General features: G+C 50.4%; 1 protein-coding gene and 1 long non-coding RNA gene across 7 annotated transcripts in view; one reads left to right on the top strand and one right to left on the bottom strand.

Moving 5' to 3' along the window:
* TEKT5 (tektin 5) overlaps nucleotides 1–7,457 on the top strand; it is a 53,823-nt gene extending 46,366 nt beyond the window's left edge. For all 6 annotated transcript variants that reach the window (XM_070566772.1, XM_070566774.1, XM_070566770.1 and 3 more), the window contains 2 exons: nucleotides 2,855–3,009; nucleotides 7,073–7,457. In XM_070566772.1, the coding sequence (XP_070422873.1) occupies nucleotides 2,855–3,009; nucleotides 7,073–7,289 (372 nt within the window). In that variant the 3' untranslated portion in view covers nucleotides 7,290–7,457. The remainder of the gene's footprint in view (nucleotides 1–2,854; nucleotides 3,010–7,072) is intronic.
* On the bottom strand, nucleotides 591–10,798 carry LOC139074771 (uncharacterized). Its single transcript, XR_011524517.1, has 4 exons — nucleotides 10,683–10,798; nucleotides 9,630–9,746; nucleotides 4,982–9,156; nucleotides 591–1,852 (listed from the first exon to the last, which is right to left on the bottom strand). It is a non-coding gene; the product is annotated as an uncharacterized lncRNA (long non-coding RNA).
* Nucleotides 10,799–13,727: the final 2,929 nt, after the last annotated feature.

Genomic DNA, 13,727 nt, shown 5'->3' on the forward strand with positions numbered 1-13,727 from the left:
GTTTAACCAGCGTGTGGTCCCCGTCACTCCGATTCTGGGTGGCTCCCTGAGGACCAGGCGAGGGGGCGGGCCTTCCTCCTCGGCAGCCTTTCAAGAGCAGAGCAGCCCCGTGCCCTCCTGTAACTCCTGCCCATCTCAACCCCAGCAGCAAACTGGCATCCTCGTATCGTCTTGAAGTAGCGAAATGCTCTCTAGGCTTTTTTCTTAAGCTCATAGGGAAACCAGGACTTCAATTGTTTGGAAAACACTTGTCTTGTAAGCAAATTCTCGGTGCCCATAGAATATGGGCCCAACCTAGCTAAAATAGTCATCTCAGGACTGGTTATGATTTGTGACTGTTTCCTAGCTCACAAAAAAGAGGGAAACAGCATGATTGTGAAGTCCTCGAAGGCGGGCGCTGGGCCTTGTACTCGCAATCCCCACCCCATTCAGGGGCACGGGCGTGTTCACGTGCAAACACTTGTCCCAATATCGAAATCTGAGATGGATGGGACCGTACAAATCTTAGGGCATGCTGTTCCCAAACCTTAGTTTGCATAAGGACCCTCGGGGAGCTGGCTAACAATCAAGATTTCCAGATCCCACTGTGATTCATTCATTTACTCCTTTATTCATTCAACAAATGTTTTTTGAGTTCCCAGATTTAACAAATAAAAATGCAGGCTGTCCATATACTCGAATTTCAGATCAACAACGAATCACGTTTTAGTGTATGTCTCATGCTATAGTTGAAATGTATGCTAAAAAATGCTTTCTTGTGACCTGAAATTTACATTTAACTGGCCGTCCTATATTTCATCTGGCGGCTGTCAGTCTGCACCGAACACTGTTCCTGGTGATGGAGCTACAGCGTGGACAAAACAAGCCCCTGACTTCTAGGAGCTTACATGCTAGTGAGGAAGACAGGCACGCAAATAGATGCTGCAGGAAGGATGTTGGAGGGCATCGTGGCAGGGTACCACTTCCAGGCTTGTCAGGACAGATGCTACAGGAGGCATGTTGGAGGGCGTCATGGCAGGGTACCACTTCCAGGCTCATCAGGACAGATGCTACAGGAGGCATGTTGGAGGGCATCATGGCAGGGTACCACTTCCAGGCTCATCAGGACAGATGCTACAGGAGGCATGTTGGAGGGCATCATGGCAGGGTACCACTTCCAGGCTTGTCAGGACAGATGCTGCAGGAAGCATGTTGGAGGGCATCATGGCAGGGTACCACTTCCAGGCTTGTCAGGAACACAGCACACATCACCTCGCCATTGAGCCCTGCCAAGTCTGGGAGGGGTGTTAGCACAGTCTCCCTAACCCAAAAAAGAGCCTTCTCGTAGGAGTGGGCCGCCATGACACCTAGAACTGCTCACACATCAAAGGCTGCCTGGGGTGGGAGGGAGCAGAAAGGATGTTTCCGCCACAGTGTGGTGACAGGGTCTTTATGGTTGGCTAAGTGCAAGGTCAGGTTCCTCCTGGGATAGACTGCGCCGGAGTGCCCGTTCTTTATCCGTCCTCTTCTTCTTTTATTTTTTATTATGGAAAATTTCAAACACACGGAAATGGAGAGAATCATATAAAAGACTCCCCTCCCCCATGTTCCCAACATGAGTATCAACATTTTGCCGATCTTTTCTTGTGGTTGACCTTTTTCTGATTTTTGCTTTATCCTCTATTGAGGTACGACAGCCTTACAGTAAAATGCACAGCTTGGTGAATTTCGAGGATGACTTTTTGCCTGTGTTTACACCTGTGAAACCTCTGCCTGGATCGAGATGTGGAACATTCAGGGTCCCCAGCAGGCTCCCTCCTGGCCCTTCCTGGGCTCTGTGCTTTCATCAGTTGCAGGGCACAGTGGTGGCATTCTGTCGGGGGAAATATTTCTACAGATAAATAGAAAATTTTGACTCTCTCTCTCTCTCCCTTTTCTTTCTCCTTCCTTTCTTTCTTTCTAGTTTATTTACTGACCTAGTTATCAGGAAGGTAAACTCTGGATTGTAAAAAGATATAGAACAACCTAAAAAAGAAAAAAGATACAGGGGGGGCCCCATGGCTGAGTGCTTAAGTTCACGCGCTCCGCTGCAGGCGGCCCAGTGTTTCGTTGGTTCGAATCCTGGGCACGGACATGGCATTGCTCATCAAGCCACGCTGAGGCAGTGTCCCACATGCCACAACTAGAAGGACCCACAACGAAGAATATACAACTGTGTACCGGGGGTGCTTTAGGGAGAAAAAGGAAAAAAATAAAATCTTTAAAAAAAAAAAAAAAGATATAGAACAACCTAGATTAATTCAAATCAAAGTGGATTTAGAGATTAGCTGTTGTTTGGGATTATCTGTGTTCATCTTTTTTGTGTATGTGTGAGGAAGACTGGCCCTGAGCTAACATCTGTTGCCAATCTTCCTCTTTTTTTCTCTCCCCAAAGCCCCAGTACATAGTTGTACATCCTAGTTGTAAGTCCTTCTAGTTCTTCTCTGTGGGATGACGCCATAGCCTGGCTTGACGAGCGGTGTGTAGGTCTGTGCCCAGGATCTGAACCGGCGAACCCGAGGCCGCTAAACTGGAGTATGCGAACTTAACCACTCGACCACGGGCCGGCCCCTTTCTGTGTTCATCTCAAAGGCCTGAGCACTGAGCAGCTAACTCCAGTGGATATTGGAGATTGGAAGCAAAACCAGCCGTGGCGCCTGCCCCTCCCCGGCATTCACAGTGTCCCGAAGCTGCTTTCCCAAGGTTGTCCTGGGAAGAACGAGGTCCCTGCCCCCACCGGTGTTCAGGGTTGGGGAAGGAGTCATTTAGGCACCTGACCGGAAGCTGCGCCAGCTGACCCCACGCTCCCTCCATGACTCCCACGTGTCCCCTGCAGACTCTGCAGGAGATTTTCCAGGCAGAGAACACCATCATGCTGCTGGAAAGGGCCATCGCGGCCAAGGAGTGCCCGCTGAAGGTGGCGCAGACGAGGCTGGAGTGCCGGACCCGACGCCCCAACGTGGAGCTGTGCAGAGACATCCCGCATTTCAAGTGAGTGCTGGAGGCCCCAAGGGGAGGGTGGGTCTGGGGAGACCCCGGGGAGCCCGGGCCTGAGAAACGGACACCCACCCATCAGGACATCTACTCCCACATCTCAGCAGGGCCCTGGGTGGGGTGTGGAGTTCTGGGGGGGCCCTGGGTAGCCTCGCCACCCTGGAGGCCCGCCCTGCGCACTGCAGCCTCCTCGCCTGTCTGACGAGGGATAGTTTTGTGGCTCAGCTATGTTCTGGGAACCCTCCAGCTTTCTCCTAAAAGCCCAAGCGGCAGCCTCCCAGGCCAGAGACGGGGCCTGTGCCCTTGGCGGCTCCACCCTTTCTCTGTCCTGGCTCCAGCTCACACACACTCATTCTCTGGCGCCCTCTTTGTAAAGTTCTCACCTGTGAGCCATGGAATAGCTTAATCCCGCCCGACCCTTTAGCTAAGGAAGGGCTGCTCCTGTTGACACAGTGCCCCTCACAGAGGGGCGCAAAGCTCCCATGGGCCCAGAGTCAGGGTCTGTGAGCGTTGGGTGGGAGTTTGAAAGGGGGTGATGGGCAGGCATAGAAGAGTCAGGTCGTCAGACGTCGGGGATTGTTTTCCTGTGAATGTGCTGTGTGCCTTGGGGCAGGCCACTTGGCTGCTCTGTTCTCTATTGCTATGTAACAAATTCTACTGAGTTGGGGCTTGTCCTCCTTCTAAGCCTGGATGGGGAGAGAGGTGGAGAACAAAGCTGGAGAAGTGAAGAGAGGGAGGAAAAATATTCTGAGAGAAATGCCGGGTGGTTCCGTGGGAGGATGATTGCACAGCCTCGGCTTCTGCCTGAGGTCACCACCTAGGAAACGGAAAAGCTGGGTGTGTGTGCTGGGGGAGTGGGCAGGTAGAGCGACCTCAGGCTTTGAACTTGAGGCCTGACCACCTGCTCCTCAGCCTGCTGCTGGCCTGCGAGGTCCTCACCCCTAGAAGTGGGCGCAGCGTGGCCAGGGTTCCGCCCAGCTGGGCTGGAAGGGGTCCAGGTCCTGGGCGAGGGCTGGGGCAGGCCCTCCTGATTCCTCCTCCACTCACCCCTGCTTCCTAGCCGCTCAGGTTGGGCTGCAGCACGCCCTGAGACAGAGGGCTCTGAAACCCCTTTGTCCACCCCAGGGGGCCTGCACAGAACAGGGCTTCTGCGGGAGTGGCCAGATGTCGTCCTGGAGGACCTAACACTCTGGGACAAGCTCCCTGCCTCCTTGTCCCCCAGCTGTGCCATCGAGAGGGGTAGACAGGGAGCATGGATGGGGCCACATTTGGCTCAGGAGCCCCAGGCAGTGTGTGTGTGTGTGTGTGTGTGTGTGCTCTCTCTCTCTGTGCTCTGTGTACATGTGTGTATGTATATATATGTGAGTATATGGATGTGTGCATGACTGTGTTGGGAACTGAGCAGATAACAAGACTCAAGCCGTCTGTCTCTCCTGCAGCTGAATTGCCCCGGGTCTATGCATTACCATCCTTACCCCCCACCCTCCGACCCCTCTGTGACCACCTCTGGGCCTTCTTTTTCCTCTTCCTTCTACAGGTGGCCCCACTTCTCCTGACCCCCTCTAATCGCTCAGGTCCCATCCATGCGCATTCCCCAGAATGAGCACCCATTTAAATTTGAATTTAAATTAATTAAAGTGAAATAAAATATAAAACTCAGTTCCTTACTCGCACAAACCACATTCCAAGTGGTCAGTAGCCACGTGGGGCTGGGGCTACCGTATTGGACAGCACAGAACAGAACGTTTCCACGTTCTGTTGGACAGCGCTGGTCCAGCGGTCCCCAAGGAGGGAAGGGGTCCCAGGCTGCTTCTGTCGCCTGTCCCCAGCCCAGGCTCGCCACCCTCATGTCTGACTCAAGGCCTTCTGGCAGCGTATCCTCCAGCCCTGAGCACAGTTTCACTGTTGCTTCCCCTGAGAGGTGGGACCCACGGCACAGCCCCACAACCGGGCCCCCCTTGCCGCTCACCTGGCGGGTTCATTTCCTGGGGCTGCGCTAACAAATCACCGCAAACGGGCTGACTTCAGGCAGCGGAAATATAGTCGCTCACACTTTTGGAGGCCAGATGTCTGAAATCAAGGTGCCAGCAGGGTTGGTTCCTTCCAGAGGCTCTGAGAGGGAATCAGTGCCCGCCTCTCCTGGCTGCTAGGGGCTGCAGCGCATGCTTGGCCTTGCTTGGCTTGTAGCCGCATCCCTGTGTCTGCCTCCGTCTCCACATGGCCTCCCGCCCTGTGTGTCTCTCCCTGGGTGTCAGATCTCCTCCTCTCTCGTATAAGGAGACCAGTCATGGGACTTAGGGCCCCTCCTGAATCGGGATGATCTCATCTCCAGATCCGTAGCATAATTACATCTGCAGAGACTCTCTCTCCGGAGAGCATCACCTTGACGGGCACTGGGGGCTTCTGACTTGGACATATCTTTTGGGGGACACTCTTCAACCCTCTCAATCTGGATCTCTCCACTCCTGCCCTCTTCCGGTCTCATCTTTCCACAGCAGCCTGGAGGTTATCCCAAAATATGAATCAGCACGTCATCCCCCCCATTCCAACCCCCTCCCGCAATGGCCCCCCACTGCATCCAGGACAAAATCTAAACCATTTGATTCGCACATGCTCTGCTCTCTAGAACTGTGCTGTCCAGGTCAGTAGCCACCCGCTGCATGTGGCCCTTCCATTTACATTTAAATGACTTAAAACTAAATACGAATAAAGATTCAGTTCCTCTGTTGATCTCGCCGCATCACGTGTTGCTGAGCCCCGTGTGGCTAGTGGCGCCGTATCGGGCGGCACAGATGGAGCCCATCTCCAGCGTCACATGGAGTTCGCTTGGGCAGCGAACAGAAATAGGATACTTCTCTCTTGGTCTTCCCATGGCCAGCTCGTTCTCATCTTTTTTCTCAGCTCAAAAGTTCCGTCCTCAGAAGGACCTTTCCTGGTGCCTTTGGAAGTTTCCACAGAAGCAGAGCTTCAGAGAAAGGGAGTAGAGAGGCAGGAGAGGGGAGCCCAGCCTCAGCCTGATCCCACAAGGGGCTCCGGAGCATGAATTGCACCACACATGGAGCTGCTCCCATCTTGACGGAGGGGACGGCCTTCCGTGCCCCCATGTTGGTGAGCCGTTGGCTTCTCTGGAGAAGTGTGGACCTATGAGCCATCAGCAGCCAACACTCACAGCATCTGGGACACAAGTGCCCCAGCCAGTAAGGGGGACCTGAGCAGGGCCCCTAGAGCAGACACCACACCTGACCATTTTATCTATATGACGCTGGCCCTGTTATCTGGGTTTTAAAAAAATTGTAATAAAATACATAATGTACCATTAGAGACATTTAGCACATTCACCGTGTTGTGTAACCACCACCAGAACATTTTCGTTCATTTCACCCAGAAGGAAATCCTCTATTGGGCAGTGACTCCCTACCCCTCCCTCCAGCCCTGGCACCCACTCATCTACTTTCTGTCTCTGTGGATTGGCCTATTCTGGACATTTCATATAAATGGAATCATATGTATAACCTTTTGTGTCTGGCTTCTTTCACTGAGCATCACGTCTTCAAGGTTAATCCATCTCATTGCAGGTGTCAGGGCTTCATTCCTTTTTATTTTGGCTGAATAATATCCTGTTGCATGGATAAACCACCTCTTGTTTATCCATTCCTCCATCGATGGCCCTTTGGAGTCCATCCAAAAAGGTATTTCCACCTTTGACCCTTGAGGTTAGTGCTGCCCAAGTATTTGTACGAGTCTTGTTTGAGTATCTGTTTTCAGTTCTCACGGGTCTATACTCAGGAGCAGAATTGCTGGGTCACATAGTAGGTCTATATTTAACTTGCTGAGTTTTCCTAAACATCCTGTCTGTTTCTCCCTTTGTACTTCTCGCCCTGGGTAGCTCTGTTGTGTACATACCTATCTGCCTGTTCTGCCCAGTCTGCCCTGACAGCTGAGCCTTGCCTCTCTGGCTCATCGCTGTCTCCCGGCGCCTGGCACAGTTCCTGGCACATAGTAGGTGCACCTGTGTTGAACAGCTGAATGAACTGTGCCTTCTCCTCTGCTCTCGCCCCAGGCTCGTGAACGAGGTGTTCACCATCGACGACACCCTGCAGACCCTCAAGCTGAGGCTGCGGGAGACCCAGGACACGCTGCAGCTGCTGGTGATGACCAAGTGCCGGCTGGAGCACGAGCTGGCCATCAAGGCCAACACGCTCTGCATCGACAAGGAGAAGTGCATGGGCATGCGCAAGACTTTCCCCTGCACCCCACGCCTGGTGGGCCACACCTGAGCCGCCGCCCCCGGCCCCCAGCATCCTGCTCTGCACTGGTCCCTGATGCAGCATAAACTTGAAAAGGCAGAGAAACTAAATAAAAGAAAGTGTCATTTTCTCCCTTTCCTCCTATCATGAAAAAAATATATATATATAAAGAGCCAAAATAAATGTGCCCAAACCACAGATCCTGGGGCTCATTCCTTGCTGCAGAACCAGCCTCGTGAGAGATCCCAGGAGGAGACAGACTGTGGTTCCCTGGGGATGGAGCATTGCGAGGTTCTCAGCTTCCCCAGGAATGGAAGAGGCAGCATTATTTTTTTACCTGTGTGTCCGTTTAGGAGCACAGTATAGATCATGGCGTCCAAAGACAGGACACCGGAGCTGAGAGTCCAGAGACCACCTGTCACTGAGGCGCTGTGTGGCCTTGAACAAGCTCCCAACCTGAGCATCCTCATCTATAAGATAAGGACAGTCCAAGCTGGAGGTGACTGTCAGCCGTGTGGGGCAGTGTCCAAAAATAGGATTTGGAGTCAGCAATCCTGGGTTTGAATCCAGCTTTGCTAAATGAGGTGTCTTAGAAATTGCTCTGGGAGAAGAAGGAGGCAAAATCAATTCTGTAGATGGGGCGGGAGGAAGCAGGTAAGGGTTGAGGGAAAGTTCTGCGAAGAAGTGACATTGCTTCACAAAGTTAAGCATGGAGCTGCCATACGACCCAGCAATGCTGCTCCTGGGTGTATAACCAAGAACATTGGAAACAGATTCTCAAACACATACTTGTACACAATTGTTCATAGCAGCACTGATCACAAGAGTCAAAAAGTGGAAACAACCCAAATGTCCATTAGAGAGTGAATGAGACACAAGATGTGGTCCACCCATGCAATGGAATATTACTCAGCCATGAAAAAGGAATGAAGCATTGAACAAAAGGCCACGTATGAATCCATTCATATGAAATGTCCAGATTAGGCAAGTCCATCGAAATAGCAGATTGATGGTTTCCAGGAAAGGGGAATGGGAAGTGACTGCCTAGTGGGTGCGGGGTTTTTGGAGTAATGAAGATGTTTTGGGACTAGACAGAGGTGATTACACAACATTGTCAATGTGCTAAATGCCATAGAATTGTTCACTGTAAGTGGTTAATTTTATGTTATGTGAAATTCACCTCAATTATTCAAGAGAAAAAAGAAGGGCTGTTGAGCTGAGTCTCGAACGCCGAGGATGTTGAGGCAGTTGGGTGGGGTTTCCGGTGAGAGGAACAGCGTGGATAAAGGCAGGGAGCCACAGTCCTGGAGGGAGAAGCCCTTGGAGAGGCTTGTGAATCATCTGGAAGGGTTGGCTGAGGCCAGATCACGAAGGACAAATAGTTAAGACTTTTTTCCTGAGGTCGGTGTTTCCCAAACTTCGTCATTCACGTCAGCGCTCCCCAAGTTTAACGTGCCTGCGCACATCGCCCGGGGACCTTGTGACGTGCAGATTCTGAGCCAGCAGGTCCGAGGTGGAGCCTGAGGTTGAGTTCCTGCCGAGCTCCCGGGTGAGGCTCACAGTCCAGGGGCCACACTTGGAGTAGCAAGAATTCCAATATCACTCCCACAACTTTTGCTTTAACCAAGGACTGCCTTTCCTATTATTCACTCAACCTTTTAGATTGTTGCACTTAAAAAAAACCAAAAACTTATTTTCAAGGCAAATTTATAGCGTGACTGTAAACAGGAAACCTGCTGTGCCCGGTGTCAAACAACAAATATTGCTAGTGATGTCTGCTTGGGTCATATTGTCTGAAGCCTTCTCTGCTTTTGTTCGAAAGGGAGATCGCAAGTCTTAAAGAGACGTTAAAGACTTCTTAGCATCCACTGGAGACTCCGTCCTTGAGGGGAGTTTGCTTGAAAGAGGATAGAAAAGTCCATTTTCCTACAAATGAGTTTCAATGCTATTTAAAGCCTTGAACACATCACACTTGCAGGCACTAGGAAGCCCATAGGATTTTTAAGATGGGGATTTGAGGCGACTAGATTAATGTTTTAGAAATAATTCTTCTATGCAGAGGAGAAGGAAGTTGGGGAGACCAAGGTGTTAGAATTTGAGGCACGAGATGCAGGGGGCCAGGATTAGGACAGGTGCGTGGGGAACATTTGTGAGGCTGATGCCCAGATCCTAAGAGTGTGGATTGTAAGGGGCAAATGGGAGACGTGGATGGGGCAGAGATGCCAGGCTTGGGCAGCTCGTGCTTGGGGATGCTGTGCCCTTGAGGAGGAGAGTGAGGGGGGCAGTAGATGGAGACCAAGAGAAGTCCACAACTTCTCTTTCACACGTGGTGTTTGAATCCTCATCTCAGGGATGTCCTGGCGTACATACCTGAAAGGCAAGTGGAAATGTGGTCATGGAGCTCACGAGAGAGGCTGGAGAAGCTATGCCTGGGGATCCAGGAGATGACCGAAGGCTCAGGAACAGATGGGCTGGTGCACGGAGATCCTGAAGAGTGAAAGAGAGGTCCACTGGTGGGATGTGATGCTGGGGAGGGCAGAGGACCAAGAGGGGAACAGAGAAGCAGACAGACGCTGGAAGAAGCAACGTCAAGGGGACCGCAGAAAGTTGCAAGAGTGAGGATGTTCAGATGAAGAAGAAAGAAAGTCTCTTGGAAGCAGGCATCCTAAATAATACCATTGTAGGGGAGGAAGAAATTTTTCTCTACCCTCTAGGTGCTTCTGGCTGGTCTAAAAATTAAATTGACATGAGACAGATTAACAGGAGAAAATCTAATTTAATTCCATACATACGGGAACCTCACATACAGGAGGGGGTCAGAGACAGGAAGGTAAAGGGAGGTATTTATGCCATCTTGAGCCAAGGAAAGGGAGAGGGGCCCGGCGCTTCAGAGGGGAGGAGGGTAATTCAGAGGACGATAAGAAGAGCAGATGTTCAGTAATAAGAGGTTTGCCCTGCCATTCAGATCGGTCATAAAAATTTATTTCTGGTCATAACTCTTATTATGGGCAAGGCCCCCAATTTAAATTCTTTAAGGGAGAGGTAAAAGTTTCTTTTGAGCTTGCAAGGTCTCGATTACCTTTAGCTCAAAATATCCCACATGCCAAAGTGGCACGTCTTGGGGAGGCCTGTTCTGAACCCCTTCACCATTGACCTGGGGACCCACTGGCGTACGCTTGGGGAGAGCAAATTGGCACTGTGTGTCAAGAGCCTTAGAAATATCCACAGCCTTCCATGTGTGAAGGTCTGTCTTAAGACTCTCTTGTTAGAAAACTATCCCAAACGCAGACTCAGATGTATGCGTTCAAGAATTATTTATCATAGGAAACCTCTGGAAGTTATGTCCAACAGCAGAGAGCAGCTAAGTAAAATGTAGCACCACCAAGTCATGGAATTTGGAGTAGCTGCGAAAATGACACTCACCAAATCCTTGCATGCTGAAGGAGTGTGCTCGTACCCAGCAGAGTACAAAATGGTGATTAGAACCTGTTCTCAATTGTTCCAAACGTGCACAGGAAAAAAGACTGCATTGAAATGCCCTGGAATGTTAACAGAGTCGACGTAAGCAACTGCCGGTTTCTTATTTGTTTATATTATGAATTATCTATGGTGAACATGTGTTCCTTTATTAATTAGGAGGAAATGCTTTTCTAAATAGACTTTTCATTTTGCCGTAGTTTTAGATTTATAGAAAAGTTGCAAAGACGACACGGAGAGTTCCTGTGTGCCTTTCCCCCACCTTCCCCGATGTTAATATCTTATACAACTGTTTGCTGTGGTACCTTTGTCAAAACTACGAAATTAACAGGGGAGCATGACTATTAACTAAACTCCAGAATTTGTTTTTTCCACTGTTTATCCTTTTTCCGTTCTAAGATCCAGTTCAGGGGGCCACATTGCATTCAGTTATGAGTCTCCTCTGTCTATGGCCATTTCTCAGTCTTTCCTTATTTTTCATGACCTTGACAGTGTTGAAGAGTCCTTGTATTTGTAGGTCCCCGAAGGTATTTGTCAAACGTCCCTGGATGTGGGTTTGTCTGGTGTTTTTCTCATGATTAGTCTGGGGTTACAGGTCTTGGGGGAATGGGATGGGAGATGAAGTGCCCTCTCATCCCTTCTGATCAGGGAGTTCACGACATCCCCATGACGTCCCTGGGGATGTTCATGACGTCCACGTGACCCCCCCTGAGGACGTTCATGAGATCTACATGACGTCCGTGGGGGTGTTCCCGACATCAGCATGATGTCCTGGTGACGGATGTGAACCGGATCACTTGGTTACGGAGGTGTCTGGCAGCCTTCTCCACTGTGCAGCTACTGCTTTGCTGTTTCCATATTCTATTCTTTTTTTTTTTTTTTTTAAAGATTTTATTTTTCCTTTTTCTCCCCAAAGCCCCCCAGCACATAGTTGTATATTCTTCGTTGTGGGTCCTTCTAGTTGTGGCATGTGGGACGCTGCCTCAGCGTGGTTTGATGAGCAGTGCCATGTCCGCGCCCAGGATTCGAACCAACGAAACACTGGGCCGCCAGCAGCGGAGGGCGCGAACTTAACCACTCGGCCACGGGGCCAGCCCCTCCATATTCTATTCTTTAGACCCAAGTCACTGAGTCCAGCCCACACGCAAGGGCAGGGAGGGTTAAGCTCCATCTCCTGGAAGGGGAGTATTTACATAGATTATTTGTAATTCTTCTCTAAGAAGTGTATCCCCTCACCCTTATTTGTTCTGTCCTCTATTTGTATCAATATGCATGCATGGCCGTTTGTTTTATACTTAGGGTTATGGTCTGACACTATGTTACTTATTACACTGCTCAAATCCTGCCAGCTTTGGGCATTGGGGGCTCATTTAGGTTGGTTCCTCTGTTCCTTTGATACGCACCCATCCTTTCGTTTTTTGAGCACGTCTTTACTTTCTGGCCCTACAAGATGCTCCAGGCTCATCTTGAATTTTTTTTCTGCTCCAGCCCTAGGATCAGCCATTTCTCTAAGAAGCCCTGGTTCCTTTTCTTGGAGAATAGTATTTAGAAACCAAGGTCTGGGTGCTAGGTGTGCTCATTGTTAAGTTTTTTTTTCAATTTTTCTTATTTTAGTAAGAGGCACATAGCAACATTTACCGTCTTAATCATTTTTTTTTTTTTTGAGGAAGATTAGCCCTGAGCTAACTGCTGCCAATCCTCCTCTTTTTGCTGAGGAAGACTGGCCCTGAGCTAACATCCGTGCCCATCTTCCTCTACTTTATATGTGGGACGCCTACCACAGCATGGCTTGCCAAGCGGTGCCATGTCCGCACCCGGGATCCGAACCGGTGAACCCCAGCCGCAAAATTGGAACGTGCGCACTTAACCACTGTGCCACTGGACCGGCCTGGTAATTCTATTTTTAATTTTGAGGAATTCCCACCAACAAGGGTACTGGTTTCTCCGCATCCTTGTCAACACTTATTTCCTGGTTTTTCGACAGCAGCCTTTCCAACGGGAGTGAGGAGATACCTCCTTGTAGTTTTGATTTGCATTCTCCTGATAATTAGTGATGTTGGGTTTGCTCATTTTTAAGAACACTTTTTAGTAAGAAAAAAGTTGAGGTGCCCAGGAGGCTCTGGATGAGCTGTAGGAGGTGGTTTTGCGGGTAACAGCATAGGAGGTGAAGTGGAGGAATGGGGACGCCCTGAGGTTTTAGTCACCTGTGTACGCTCAGCCTGCACACAGTGGGTGTCCCATAAATACTTTATTGAGCGAATAGTAAATGGCCAAACAAGTATATACCAATGCACGTGTATCCATCTTGGACCAGTGGGTTATTTCTGAGCACTAGGAGGAAAAGAGCGGGTTGCCTTTGGATGTGAGGCGGTAGGCCTCCCAACCCATGTGCTGTTTACGACTGAGGGACCAGTGCTGTGGGATCCCCCTGGGGCTCTCAGGAGCTGGCACGCTGACCGTAGCCTCGCGGGGTGGCTCCCCCGCTGCAGCCGGGCAGGAAATCCTAGAAATGACCCGAGTGTGGCTCCCTGCCAGGCCTGAGACCCAATCTGAAGACCTTGGGGCACGTCCGGTCCACTCGTTCGCCCTGTTGGCTCAGGAGGGAGGCCGTCCAGCTGGCTTCGGGGAACGCAGCACTCCCCGAGCAGTGTGTGTGTGTGTGTGTGCGTGCATGCACAAGCACGTGCTCATGCTCCCAGCCTTTTCCTGCCTCCATGGCCTAATGCAACATTTTAGCGTTTTTCAGAAGACCAGACGTGTGCTAGAAATCCAGCAGGCTTCAGAGAAAAAATGAGAAACCACAAGAAAGGAGATGGAGTTGAAGATGTCGGGACTGACAGGTTGACAGGCATGGACCTGAGTCTCAAGTTGTAGAAAGACTTCAAAAATGTAGTCAGACATCGCTTAACAACAGGGACACGTTCTGAGAAATATGTCGTCAGGTGACTTTGTCGTTGTGCAAACGTCACAGAGTGTACTTACACAAACCTA

The sequence above is a fragment of the Equus przewalskii genome, chromosome 12, assembly GCF_037783145.1.
Source record: "Equus przewalskii isolate Varuska chromosome 12, EquPr2, whole genome shotgun sequence".
NCBI lineage: Eukaryota > Metazoa > Chordata > Mammalia > Perissodactyla > Equidae > Equus > Equus przewalskii.